This window comes from Argentina silus, assembly GCF_951799395.1.
Source record: "Argentina silus genome assembly, chromosome: X".
Lineage (NCBI taxonomy): Eukaryota > Metazoa > Chordata > Actinopteri > Argentiniformes > Argentinidae > Argentina > Argentina silus.
Window position 1 is genome coordinate 44,513,723 of NC_139653.1, and position 14,712 is coordinate 44,528,434.

The 14,712-nt window shown below is 44.1% G+C and overlaps 1 protein-coding gene across 1 annotated transcript; it reads right to left on the reverse strand.

Moving 5' to 3' along the window:
• Nucleotides 1-5,040: 5,040 nt before the first annotated feature.
• Nucleotides 5,041-14,644, reverse strand: arcn1b (archain 1b). Its single transcript, XM_083695893.1, has 10 exons — nucleotides 14,287-14,644; nucleotides 13,377-13,640; nucleotides 13,026-13,205; nucleotides 11,115-11,320; nucleotides 10,365-10,526; nucleotides 8,866-9,031; nucleotides 8,433-8,580; nucleotides 7,629-7,737; nucleotides 7,242-7,446; nucleotides 5,041-5,179 (listed from the first exon to the last, which is right to left on the reverse strand). Exons 1-10 carry the CDS (start codon nucleotides 14,287-14,289, stop codon nucleotides 5,090-5,092), a joined length of 1,533 nt encoding a protein of 510 aa, XP_083552019.1. The 5' UTR covers nucleotides 14,290-14,644; the 3' UTR covers nucleotides 5,041-5,089.
• Nucleotides 14,645-14,712: the final 68 nt, after the last annotated feature.

The following is a 14,712-nucleotide window of genomic DNA, read 5'->3' on the forward strand; positions in this document are numbered from 1 at the left end:
GTATGAAAATGCTAAGTAACGTTTCCAAAACGTTTGTTTATAAAAACAGTTTGATACTTAAGTAATTAAAGTGCTTACAGTGAGGTTATGAAAACATGACACAGGAAGTTGCACTTGCATTAGGTTTCTAGGAGTTCCTAGCTGTTCCTCACTTGATGTAAAACAAAAATGATAAAAACAAATGGTAAAAACAAAAACAATACATTTTGTTGTATAAATTGTATCATTCAGTGACGATAAACATCATTGCTGTACCGGACAGTAGCTATCACAACAACAGTCCAATCAGCCTACCTTGAATCGGACCTTCTTGAGCATCATCCTGTCGTCCAGGTGAATGAAACTGCTTCTCACATGCAACAGATCCCCAGCTCTCCAAGCCACATGTGTCTTATACAGAGACTGAACACAAAGCACTTCCAATCCACTCCTTTTGGTCTCAGTCTGCTTACCGAACCATGCAGCAGTAATCACAAACACAAACTCCAGAGCCCAAACAAAGTCAAACTCTCATCAGCAGTTGTTGCTCACTGACTCTATGGCATCAGTGTTTGCTATCTGACAGACTAGAGTTCCCTCTAACATAGCAATGACAATAATAGAGTGCTGTAGGGTCTATTGTCTGTGCCTGGCTCTCCCCTCTAGCCTGTGTCTCCAGTAAGACACTTCACAAAGCACAGGCTCACAGCTTATCAGTCTGATCATTCATTCGTAAAGCAGACACTCCCTCTTTTATGACGGAGAGACCTGCTATTAACACCCCCTCCCATCCCTTCCTCCCCACCTCCTCCCGTCCTTAAATCCCAAATAAGGGCACTGTTAACCCCCCTGCCCCCTGCCCATCTGACCCCCCAACCTCCCACCCTTCCTTTTCCACCGAAGCCCATCTGTTTAACCACAAAGGATTTAACTGTCCCCAAGTCCCCAGAGTTTTCCATTTGACTTTTCTATCTGATATCTCTCTATGAGTTCTTAACATCATCCACCACTCTGTTTCCATCTACACCTTCCACGTCCCAAACTCTTATAAACTTCCTCATCCTCTCAGCCCTCATCCTCGAGCAATCAATGTCTAAATCAGGTCAGAGCAAAATCATAATTTTAGGCTTATTCATATTCATTTTGCACACACACATACAGTTAGGTCCATATATATTTGGACTCACAATTTCTGTTATTTTAGCTGTTTACCAAAACATATTCAAATATTCACATCCAAATTGGAGGAAGGGTTTAGGAATTACAGCTCTTTAATATGTAGCCCCCTCTTTTTCAAGGGACCAAATTGGACAATTGACTCAAAAGCTGTTTCATGTGTGGGTTATTCATTTGTTATTTCTTTATCAATTAAGTAGATAAAAGGTCTGAGTTGATTCCAAGTGTGGCATTTGCATTTGGAAGCTGTTGCTGTGAACACACAACATGCGGTCAAAGGAGCTCTCAATGCAAGTGAAACAGGCCATCCTTAGGCTGCAAAAAAACTAAAAAAAATCCTTTAGAGAGAGCGGCAACATTAGGAGTGGTCAAATCAACAATTTGGTACATTCTGAGCAAAAAACAACGCACTGGTGAGCTCGGTAACACAAAAAGGCCTGAATGTCCACAGAAGACAACAGTGGTGGATGATCGTAGGATCCTTCACATGGTAAAGAAAACCCCCGTCACAACATCCAGCCAAGTGAAGAACACTCTCCAGGAGGTAGGTATATCATTATCCAAGTTTACCATAAAGAGAAGACTTCACGAGAGCAAATACAGAGGGTTCACCACAAGGTGCAAACCATTCATAAGCCTCAAGAATAGAAATGCCAGATTAGACTTTGCCAAAAAACATCTAAAAAAGCCAGCCCAGTTCTGGAACAGCTTTCTTTGGACAGATGAAACTAAGATCAACCTGTACCAGAATGATGGGAAGAAAAAAGTATGGAGAAGGCTTGGAACGGCTCATGATCTGAATCATACCACATCATCTGTAAAACACAGTGGGGGCAGTGTGATGGCATGGGCATGCATGGCTTCCAATGGCACTGGGTCACTGGTGTTTATTGATAATGTGACAGAAGACAGAAGGAGCCGGATGAATTATGAAGTGTTTAGGGAAATACTGTCTGCTCAGATTCAGCCAAATTCAGCAACGTTGATTGGACGGCGCTTCACAGTACAGATGGACAATGACCCAAAACATACTGCGAAAGCAACCCAGGAGTTTTTTTTAAGGCAAAGAAGTGGAATATTTTGCAATGGCCAAGTCAATCACCTGATCTCAACCTGATCGAGCATGCATTTCACCTGCTGAAGACAAAACTAAAGGCAGAAAGACCCATGAATAAACAACAACTGAAGACAGCTGCAGTAAAGGCCTGGCAAAGCATCACAAAGGAGGAAACCCAGCATTTGGTGATATCCATGGGTTCCAGACTTCAGGCAGTCATTATCTGCAAAGGATTCTCGACAAAGTATTAAAAATGAACATTTTATTTATGATCATGTTAATTTGTCCAATTACATTTGAGCCCCTGAAAATAGGGGACTGTGTATACAAATGGCTGCAATTCCTAAACGTTTCATACAATATTTTTGTTCAATCCCTTGAATTAAAGCTGAAAGTCTGCACTTCAATTGCATCTCAATTGTTTCATTTCAAATCCATTGTGGTGGCGTACAGAGCCAACATTATGAAAATGTTGTCACTGTCCAAATATTTCCGGATACACACACACACACGCACACGCACACGCACACGGGACAAAAGTTAATCTAACTGATCCCTCCCCCTCTTTGAATCTCTCCATGCTTTGCATAGATACAACTTGTGTAAATAGAGAAAAGATTTATGATCCAGATTTGTTGCTGGAACATTCCCACAAACAAATGATCCCTGCTGTGGCACGGCCTGTGTGGCCTCCCTCGACACTTGTCAGGAAATGCAGGACCACAATGCTCTTTATCAGGCCGGTTTCTATGTGTCACTTTTATGAAATTGTTAAGATTAAGGTTAACTATGAACTAGCCTGACAACACGCTGACTGAATTTGGACAAGAAAAAGGTGAAGATGGAAGACTTACAGCAAGAGTACAGTAACAATACAGTAACAGGTGTGAGGCAAGCAATGTTCATAGCTTGGTTACTTGGTTGTATGGGCATACTGCATTTGTATTAGTATAACATCTGCATGAAAATAACTCATAGTCAATGGTCAACATAAGCACAGATGAACAAACGTCTCTTATTCACATCAACATGCGCACATGTACAGACACTGAAGACAACCATCTTTAATAATACACTTTAATCAATTAAAGATTTTTTTTCTTCTCATTTTACACTGGAATGTTACGATTCCCCCTTTGTCATATTTTAATTTCTAGACAACTCTCCCCCCCCCCCCATCATCCATCCATCCAGTATTGAAATTCTGGGAATACAAAAAACCCCACAAAAAAAACATATTTTGTTGGATTTAAATGAGATCATAGTTGGAGTGGATGACTGAATGGAGGCCAGGTCAGAGGGAGGTGGAGTGAAATGACAGGTGCCATTCCCAAATCAACCCCTAGCCACTACCTCCTATGTGCTTGGCCACCTAACCAATCAGAGGCCAAACTTCGGCTATTAATATATTGCTCATACCCAATTGAATCCTCTGAGATCTACACAAGTGTCAACGTGATCGAGGGCTAAGGATTCAGAACCAATAGAACCAAGGTATTCTTCTCAACAATGTTGACGTGATGGTTGAAGACAGAAGATAGAGCTGATATACTACATCACTAGGGTTTGACTTCACTGCCCAGTATTTCAAAACCTTTAATCTTGATGATCCAGACTCTTCGTTGCCATCAAGGACCAGATCTATCTTGCAGATTTTGAGGAGTATAGGGGAAATCAGCCAGCCGGATCTGATCCTGGACAGCAAATAATAATCTGAGTCCAGAACATTTAAGGCCATGTATCACACACTGAAAACTGCTTTAGTCCCAGGACAGCTAGGCAGAGCAATGCAACCATACTAGCGCCAACTCATAAATCTAACAGATTTATTTACTAGATTGAGATGAGCAGATCAAAAGGGTTAGAGTTTAACTTCTTGAGGGCAGATAGGCATAATAATAATAATAATAATAATAATGTAGTGATGCAGTTATGATTGAAAAATATATAAAGGAAAAAACAACTCAACTAGTTTTGTGTCTTTTCTCCCAGATCTGGTCCACATTTAATGCTGGATATATAAAAAGGACATATGGCTGTGATAGGAAAACCATGATTCTTGAGGGGGGGGGGGGGGGGGGGGGTTAGTAACGTCTTCAGAAGCAGTGGTGCTGACCATAGACATACAGCACTGACCAGCTCCCTTGCTGCTCATTGTCCCTGATATTAACACAGGGTTGTGACAGATACACCGCTTATCCAAACCCCACCCCTAATACCTACCCCAATGCACTTGTATATATCTGGGAGGACTGGATAGGTGTGTGTGTGTGGTTCATATTGTGGCAATACATGTGGCAAAAATGTATATTGCTTTACATCTATTCAATACTCTTAGATCTCCATGTGCAATGTGTGTAGGGGCTAGGTTGGAGGTAGAAATCGGAGGACGGGCTCAATGTAATGCATGGAATGGTATCAAACACGTGTTTGAATTCCATCCTGCATTCCATTCTATGCATTACAATGAGCCCGTCCTCCCGATTCCTACCCCCACCAGCCTGCAATGGCAGGGGCCGAGGGTTGGTTTGGGCTTAGATGACACTGTGGTACCTTTCCCTGGCAACTTAATCAGCACCATCCACCCCCTCCATCTCCTGCCCTCCCTCCCCTCATCGGCCCCTCCAGTCACCATGCTGCCTCTCCTCAGCGGATACAGCATGTTTCTCTTCTGGATCAATTCACTCTTTATATATATATATATAGATATTTTTTCTCTCTCATACAAACATATAAATACATCAACATTGCGCTGCGCTGTGACAGTGGCTTGTGTAAAGGTTAAGTCCTGTTGATGTGTATTGTCTCTTGAAAACGTTACACAGGGCGGACAGGCCAGGTATTTCTCTTCCATCTTCCCTGTAGAGTGGACCGTTTTTACAGGATCTCATATTTGTCAACGACAAATGAAGTTTCTGAAGAGAATCTGACTGGGTTGTCGCCTTCTACGTGAATCACTTTGGTTACCTGGGGAAACGGACGAAGGAGAGAGGTGATGAGCAAGAAGCATATAGCCTAGTGAGCAGCATATAGCCTAGTGAGCAGCATATAGCCTAGTGAGCAGCATATAGCCTAGTGAGAAGCATATAGCCTAGTGAGAAGCATATAGCCTAGTGAGCATATAGCCTAGTGAGAAGCATATAGCCTAGTGAGAAGCATATAGCCTAGTGAGAAGCATATAGCCTAGTGAGAAGCATATAGCCTAGTGAGAAGCATATAGCCTAGTGAGCATATAGCCTAGTGAGCATATAGCCTAGTGAGCAGCATATAGCCTAGTGAGAAGCATATAGCCTAGTGAGAAGCATATAGCCTAGTGAGCATATAGCCTAGTGAGCATATAGCCTAGTGAGCAGCATATAGCCTAGTGAGAAGCATATAGCCTAGTGAGCATATAGCCTAGTGAGCATATAGCCTAGTGAGCAGCATATAGCCTAGTGAGAAGCAGCCTAGTGAGCAGCATATAGCCTAGTGAGCAGCATATAGCCTAGTGAGCAGCATATAGCCTAGTGAGCAGCATATAGCCTAGTGAGCAGCATATAGCCTAGTGAGAAGCATATAGCCTAGTGAGAAGCATATAGCCTAGTGAGAAGCATATAGCCTAGTGAGAAGCATATAGCCTAGTGAGAAGCATATAGCCTAGTGAGCAGCATATAGCCTAGTGAGCAGCATATAGCCTAGTGAGCATATAGCCTAGTGAGCAGCATATAGCCTAGTGAGCAGCATATAGCCTAGTGAGCATATAGCCTAGTGAGCATATAGCCTAGTGAGCAGCATATAGCCTAGTGAGCATATAGCCTAGTGAGCAGCATATAGCCTAGTGAGCAGCATATAGCCTAGTGAGAAGCATATAGCCTAGTGAGCAGCATATAGCCTAGTGAGCATATAGCCTAGTGAGAAGCATATAGCCTAGTGAGCATATAGCCTAGTGAGCAGCATATAGCCTAGTGAGCAGCATATAGCCTAGTGAGCATATAGCCTAGTGAGAAGCATATAGCCTAGTGAGCAGCATATAGCCTAGTGAGCATATAGCCTAGTGAGCAGCATATAGCCTAGTGAGCATATAGCCTAGTGAGCATATAGCCTAGTGAGAAGCATGTAGCCTAGTGAGAAGCATGTAGCCTAGTGAGAAGCATATAGCCTAGTGAGAAGCATATAGCCTAGTGAGAAGCATATAGCCTAGTGAGAAGCATGTAGCCTAGTGAGCAGCATATAGCCTAGTGAGCAGCATATAGCCTAGTGAGCAGCATATAGCCTAGTGAGAAGCAGCCTAGCGAGCATATAGCCTAGCGAGCATATAGCCTAGTGAGCAAAATATAGCCTAGTGAGCAGCATATAGCCTAGTGAGCAGCATATAGCCTAGTGAGAAGCAGCCTAGCGAGCATATAGCCTAGTGAGCAGCATATAGCCTAGTGAGCAGCATATAGCCTAGTGAGCATATAGCCTAGTGAGCAGCATATAGCCTAGTGAGAAGCATATAGCCTAGTGAGCATATAGCCTAGTGAGCATATAGCCTAGCGAGCATATAGCCTAGTGAGCAGCATATAGCCTAGTGAGCATATAGCCTAGTGAGAAGCAGCCTAGCGAGCATATAGCCTAGCGAGCATATAGCCTAGTGAGCATATAGCCTAGCGAGCATATAGCCTAGTGAGCAGCATATAGCCTAGTGAGAAGCAGCCTAGCGAGCATATAGCCTAGTGAGCAGCATATAGCCTAGTGAGCAGCATATAGCCTAGTGAGCAGCATATAGCCTAGTGAGCAGCATATAGCCTAGTGAGCAGCATATAGCCTAGTGAGCAGCATATAGCCTAGTGAGAAGCATATAGCCTAGTGAGCAGCATATAGCCTAGTGAGCAGCATATAGCCTAGCCAGAAGCCTATTTCATATACAGTGCCCTCCATAAGTATTGGAAACAGTTTGATTTTAAGTCAAACAAATCACTGTGAGGTTAAAGTAGAGTGTTTGACCTCAGTCTGGTTGCACAGTCAGTGTTCATAAGCAACATAATAACAGTTAAAAGCATGAGCTTGCCTGTATGTCGCAGTAGTTGCCTTTGGACACAAACGACACGTTGACGGGGAAGAAGTCGTTGGGTTGGCCAGCTACACTGAACTCAAGGCTGCCAGTCTTGTTGTTGGCATCGATGACGGGTAAAGACCACTCCAGCACGTTCCGTCTGCTGTCGTGCTTGTACTCTCCATCCAGATCTCCAATCACCGGTGCCCCAACGCCAGACCTGCACCAGGGACAGGAACACACACACACAATATGAACACACACACACACACACACACACACACACACACACACACACACACACACACACACACACACACACACACACACACACACACACACACACACAATCTGGACATAATTAACAGCATTACTGGGTGTCCTGCCACATTGTGTACTCACGGTGTAGGGATGGCAATAACAACATCATTGAGTTCCAGGCTGTCCTCCTGTAGTTCATATTCTATGTTGACATCACAGCCGGTGGCACTCTCAGAGGGCCAGCAGTTAACTACACAGAAAACACCACAATGAGAAGGGAAGAGGAGATTAAAGTGATGCCTGGGGCTCATTTGTATCATTAGTGCTAATGAGCAGAAACGGGCCCCTATCGCCATGTCCGCAGTGTGGTGCGTATGCATGTGGATTCCAAGCAGCCCAATGCCACGGGCACCTTATACAAAATGAAAGTGAAACTTAAGAGTACTGCAGCTTCACCGTGGCTGAATGAAGTAAAAGTGATTCAATTATATTTGTACGCACTATACATTGACCATCCAGACCCCAAAACGAGAGGTTTAAAAAACAAACGAAAAAAAGAAAATACTGAAATCGTCGCGATATCCTTTGGCTTCTCTTTAAGAACAGTGCATCAATCAATTCAGTTCAGTTATGACAGAAATAAAACATTAGTTCCAGATCATAACATACAGGGCCCCAATTTGATTCAGCAAATGGTGCTGAGCAGAGCAAAAAATACCGTACAGCATTATTTTTATTGTAGCTTGAGTTTAACATTGGTTTTGATAAAACAGTCACTATTCAATCAGAGGTTTTGTAAACAGTCTGAAAATGCATATACATAAGACTCAGAGTCTATCAGAAATACTACGGTAAAGATGGCCGACTTTGCCCCAATTTTGCACATGCAAATTCGGGCCCATAGTCTGTGATGTTAGGGTCAGAAAGACAAGCGATGAAACTCACTGGTGAGAGGGATGAGAGCCTCGTCTGTGCTCTGGAGCCTCCACTTCAGGACGCCCACATCATTGTTGAGAGGAAACGACTTCTCCGGGTTCTTCAGACCAATCACAGAGTCAGTGGTGAACAGCTTCTTGTCCACGTTGGGATGTGTCTAAGGGGAAGAAAAACAAATCAGAGACAAAATAGTCGACGTGGACAAATAAAGAAATCAAAAGAAGTGCACTGTTCAGGGGTCCACACACACACACAAAATGTGCTCCCTGCTCTTGACAAAATACCCCCTACTCCACTTCTCACGCTCCACTCATGCTCTGCACCATTCACTCCCTCCCACACCTGCACCATTCACTCCCTCCCTCACCTGCACCATTCACTCCCTCCCACACCTGCACCATTCACTCCCTCCCTCACCTGCACCATTCACTCCCTCCCTCACCTGCAGCTGTACTCCCTTGTTGTCGTTGTTGTTGACCATCAGGCGTATGCGTCCCACCTTGTCGTCAGTCACTCTCAGGGTGATCATGCCCAACAACTCCATGTTCTGTAGCCCTCCGTCACGGCCGCACGTCAGAGAGATCTTCTCCTCCACTCGCAAGTGGACACTGAGGAGATGCAACACAGCCAGCATCAGCAAACAAGGCTAACACTTTATTTGGATAGTCATGAACGTCCAAAGTTTCCGATTTTCTTTTTCTTTTCATTTTCCATGTGTTTTTTTTAAGGCCTGGAAGACTTAGTCTTTAAGTTTTCCAGGTTTTTTTCCCAGGGTAATGCTTTATTTGGATAGTCTCCTACAGATGGTTTAAAGAAATGCTAGAGGATCTTCGTGACTATATCTGACATTAGCCCGGATAGTCAATGTATAGTTTGTTCAATAATCTATGAACTGAATCACTGTTTTACCTCATTCAGCCACGAAATCCCTAGTTTATCAGCGTCAGTATTTTGAAGCAGAAATACGTTACGTTTCACTTTCCATGGCTTTGGCTCAGTGGAATCCACACACACACACACACACACGACAGGGACCAATTTTCACTACTTTTGTAACTATAGGCTAAAATTATTCCATAGCATCCCTTTAAAGATGTTAAATTAACCATCAACATACTGTTCAACTAAATATCCACCAACCCCTGGCCCTTACTGTAAACGCTAGCAGTAAGGGCTAGCAAAGCCACATCAACAGATTGACAGACATTGACATTGTATGTAAAGATGCATACTTGGGCTCACAATTGTATATTGCTCTGCCAATATCCAAAGAAGCACTGTCCATGATAAGCATTGGAAGGACAGTGTATCCTACATCTCTACATTGACAGGACAGTGTATCCTACATCTCTACATTCACCAGTGGCAGGACAGTGTATCCTACATCACTACATTGACAGGACAGTGTATCCTAAATTACTACATTGACAGGTGGCAGGACAGTGTATCCTACATCTCTAGATTGACAAGACAGTGAATCCTACATCTCTAGATTGACAGGACAATGTATCCTACATTACTACTTTGACAGGACAGTGTATCCTACCTCTACATTGACAGGACAGTGTATCATAAATTACTACATTGACAGGACAGTGTATCCTACCTCTACATTGACAGGAGGTGGCAGGACAGTGTATCCTACATCTCTAGATTGACAGGACAGTGTATCCTACATCTCTACATTGACAGGTGGCAGGACAGTGTATCCTACATCTCTACATTGACAGGACAGCGTATCCTACATCTCTACATTGACAGGTGGCAGGACAGTGTATCCTACATCTCTACATTGACAGGACAGCGTATCCTATATCTCTACATTGACAGGACAGTGTATCCTACATTACTACTTTGACAGGACAGTGTATCCTACCTCTACATTGACAGGTGGCAGGACAGTGTATCCTACATCTACATTGACAGGACAGTGTATCCTACCTCTCTACATTGACAGGAGGTGGCAGGACTTTAGATGCATCTGAAGACCTCTTTCCCATGGTCGGCATGACAGTCTCGCCCTCAGACTTGAGCTTGTCCACAAAGTCATCCACCTCCTTCCCCTTGGCGCCCAGCTTTAGAGCTTTACTAGGTCCGCTAGGCCTGTGGGGGAAACACAATACCGTCAATACCTGCCTCAATGTAGACAAAGGTTTTAAACCTGCTAAGCTAAAAGCCTAGGGCTTAACTGGCTCGACCTGAAGAGAATAGACACCACAACAATCAAATTCCAGTCGTACGATCAGAGACGCATGTTATGGTTCGATTCTCTATCCCTCTCCCTTATGTGTGCACTCACTCTCTCCCCCTCATGGATTTAGAGGGAATGGATGCCTCCTAAAGACCTCTTCATCCCCACTACCCCCCTGTACAAGTTTCTCTCTTGTTAAAGTATTTTTTCCTTCTTCTAGCATTATGACTGCCAATGGCCCCTGGTCCGAGCATTGACTGCTTTTTCTTATGATGACTAATGGATAGATGATTCACTTACTTAAACAAATGTATTTGGATAAAGGTGTCTGCTAAATGCCATAAATGTAAATGTAATGGGTGTAAGAAGCATGGTGGAAACTCCTATGCTTACTCTAATCCAACGCTTTTCAAAACATGAGAGAGAGTGTGCGCATGCGCTCTTTGGGAAGAATAGAAGATAATTTGACCGCTTTCCTTTACGTTTTGGAGACAACTTACCTGACTGAAATGGGAGCCATCTTGGGTTTCTCAGGTTCGACAATGGTGTCTGTGATGATAGAGGCGGAGGAGATACTGCTCATGCCTGCGTTGCCGAACCCCCCGAAGGCCGGAATCTTCTTCCCGGAGCGTTCCGCGTCGCGCCGTGCCTGCTGCAGCTCCTTAGCCTTCCGTCTCATCTCTGCCTTGGCTTCTCTCTCCTGGGTCTGGGGGGCGGGGCAGAGGATAAACAAACAGCTTTAGGCCCCGGCCACACCAAACTATGCTATCCGTTAATTACAGATTAAGCAGAATGTTTTATCTATGGGAGTCATCCGTTGACAGACAACGGAGATGATAAGGACCCTGTCCGTTGCATATTTTTTTTAAAGCAATTGGTGAATAGTATTTATCTACTGTACCTATGTAACAGAGTGGAGATGGTAAACTCACTCCTCAGTTTCAAATACACCCACCCACACTGTCAACTTGCTAGCTCTTCAACAGCGTAGCTGGTTAACAGAGTATTTGAAGAGACAGTCACGTATGTTGGCAAGTCAGAGGTCGCAAATTCAAGACTCGCTTGGAGCAACTCCAATTGTGGGGTTACTGTTTGCAACAACTTGTAGTCTGTGTCACCTATGCTAAATTAACTCAGATCATCTACACTCACCGGCCACTTTATTAGGTACACCTGTTCAACTGCTCGTTAACGCAAATATCTAATCAGCCAAACACATGGCAGCAACTCAATGCATTTAGGAATGTAGACATGGTCAAGAAGACCTGCTGAAGTTCAAACTGAGCATCAGAATGGGGAAGAAAGGTGATTTAAGTGACTTTGAACGTGGCATGGTTGTTGGTGCCAGACGGGCTGGTCTGAGTATTTCAGAAACTGCTGATCTACTGGGATTTTCACGCACAACCATCTCTAGGGTTTACAGAGAATGGTCAGAAAAAGAGAAAATATCCAGTGAGCGTCAGTTCTCTGGGCGAAAATGCCTTGTTGATGCCAGAGGTCAGAGGAGAATGGCCAGACTGGTTCAAGATGATAGAAAGGCAACAGTAACTCAAATAACCACTTGTTACAACCAAGGTATGCAGAACACCATCTCTGAACACACAGCATGTCAAACCTTGAAGCAGATGGGCTACAGCAGCAGAAGACCACACCGGGTGCCACTCCTGTCAGCTAAGAACAGGAAACTAAGGCTACAATTCGCACGGGCTCACTAAAATTGGACAATAGAAGATTGGAAAAACGTTGCCTGGTCTGATGAGTCTCGATTTCTACTGCGTCATTCAGATGGTAGGGTCAGAATTTGGCATAAACAACATGAAAGCATGGATCCATCCTGCCTAACAATGGTTCAGGCTGGTAGTGGTGTAATGGTGTGGAGGATATTTTCTTGGCACACTTTGGGCCCCTTAGTACCAACTGAGCATTGTTTAAACGCCACAGCCTACCTGAGTATTGTTGCTGACCATGTCCATCCCTTTATGACCACAGTATCCATCTTCTGATGGCTACTTCCAGCAGGATAACGAGCCATGTCACTAAGCTCACATCATCTCAAACTGGTTTCTTGAACATGACAATGAGTTAACTGTACTCCAATGGCCTCCACAGTTACCAGATCTCAATCCAATAGAGCACCTTTGGGATGTGGTGGAACGGGAGATTTGCATCATGGATGTGCAGCCGACAAATCTGCAGCAACTGCGTAATGCTATCATGTCAATATGGACCAAAATCTCTGAGGAATGTTTCCAGTACCTTGTTGAATCTATGCCACAAAGAATTAAGACAGTTCTGAAGGCAAAAGGGGGTCCAACCCGGTACTAGAAAGGTGTACCTAATAAAGTGGCCGGTGAGTGCATATTAGCATTAGCAAGAATCACATCCCTGTTGCACGGTTACGAGTGTCCTACCTCTCTGACGGCCCTGAACACCTTCTCCTCATGAGAGTCCATCTCAGTGAAGGTCCGGATCTGGGCCAGGTTGACGTTCTCCCGGTAGCCCAGCGCCACAATCTCGTCAAAGGCAAAGATCAGGTCGAAACAATGCTCTGAGATCTCCCCTTCCTCCAGCACACGGCAGTACTCCGGGATCTGAAGAGAGAGGAAGTAGTCATTGACTTAAAAAGCTATGTTTTGTTAGATGTTTTCAGACCTAAACAGCACAGTGTCAAGGGGCACACATCCGCCTCAATCTACTGAGCATACCCAGTTAGCTACATGCCTCAATCCCAAATGAACAGTCAAGATATGTGTGGGTCATACCACTCTAGAGAAAAGTCTCAGCGTCTCCAGATCTTCCAGGATGTTGCTGTTCTTGGTGGTGATGAGGACCATGTAGAGCTTCTCCAGAGGCTGGTAGACGTAGCGTACACTCTCCGTCTCTACGAAGGTGTGCTGCTTGCCGGTGTTCATCAGCTTGGGAAAGGCCGCCAGCAGGCCCTCGACACGTGTCCGGGTCATCTCCACAAACTGCCGAGACACGAGGGCCTTGCCTGCCTTGGTGCACACCGCTGCTGCCAAAAGCACCTGAAAGTAGCAAACAGGTACAACACTGGGGTAATACAGGAAGGATGGTCCAAGGAATCAGAAACACACAACAACCCCTCTTTCATAGCAGTTCTTCAGCCCTCATCTAGGGAGACTTGTCTAGTTTGCCGATTGGTACTAATCAATGAATGAAAACGCCACGGAACCACCTCTCTATTGATTGGCTGCCAGAGGCTAAGCAACAGCCAAGGTTGGGATTGGCATTTGCAGTTTACATTGGAATTTGCAGTTTACTTAAATTCGAGTATTGCAACATGTCTTTTAATAAAAACTTAAATAATCTCACTTTGAACATGGAGATAATTTTGTATTAATAACTTGAGTTGATTGATTGTGCCATTTAAACAAAGTAGCTATCTAGGTAACACATGACAGCAAACAACTGACCAACAGTTTACTCATGAATAATAGTAAAATATATAAGCGAATTAGCCAAGACATTGTATTGTAATGACATTGACAGGGTAAGCTAGCGAACTTAGCTAGCAATGTTGTCAAGTTTGATTTCCCCTCTATTTCCTTCTGGCAAGAGCCAGACAATAGCAATTTAGCTAGCTAGTCAGCTATATAATGTTGTGATAAGGCGGAAAAAGTCAATGCCTTCAATTCTTCTGTCTTTGCTTACCATTTTTGGTCTCTTTGTGAAAACGATGTTCAGTCCCCGGTAGCGTGTACTCTGCCGCGTTTCAGTCCCTTATAAAAACGTATTTTAGAAAGAGTGTATAACGAAGCTGTTTGTAATAAACTACCCACTGCTTCCCCTCCAATATGGCAGTCGGGCTGAGCCACGTCTCCAACCGGAAGAATTGCAGTCCGACAACAGCCTATTCGGGAACTTGACAGCGTTGTTGCGCGCTGCGCGCTTGACGAGTCAACACTACTCAGGTATAATAACAACAATGCATTTGTATTTTCAAGTAGTTTGCTTCTGTACTGTGCTGTGCTTCTTCTATTTGACTGCGCAATCGTGGTTCCTACCCACGAGCCTGTGTCAAGATCTATGAGGTTGCGTGCACGTAGAGCTAAGCGGTTGCGCGATTGAAGTTCTTGA

What these genes read in the sequence shown, in the direction of transcription:
- arcn1b (XM_083695893.1), bottom strand. An exon ending in CCTCCTGTCAATGTAGAGAG is followed by an intron (nt 9,032 to 10,364) that starts GTAGGATACACT and finishes GCATCTCCTCAG; the next exon opens with TGTCCACTTGCGAGTGGAGG. An exon ending in ACAAGGGAGTACAGCTGCAG is followed by an intron (nt 8,581 to 8,865) that starts GTGAGGGAGGGA and finishes TCTTCCCCTTAG; the next exon opens with ACACATCCCAACGTGGACAA.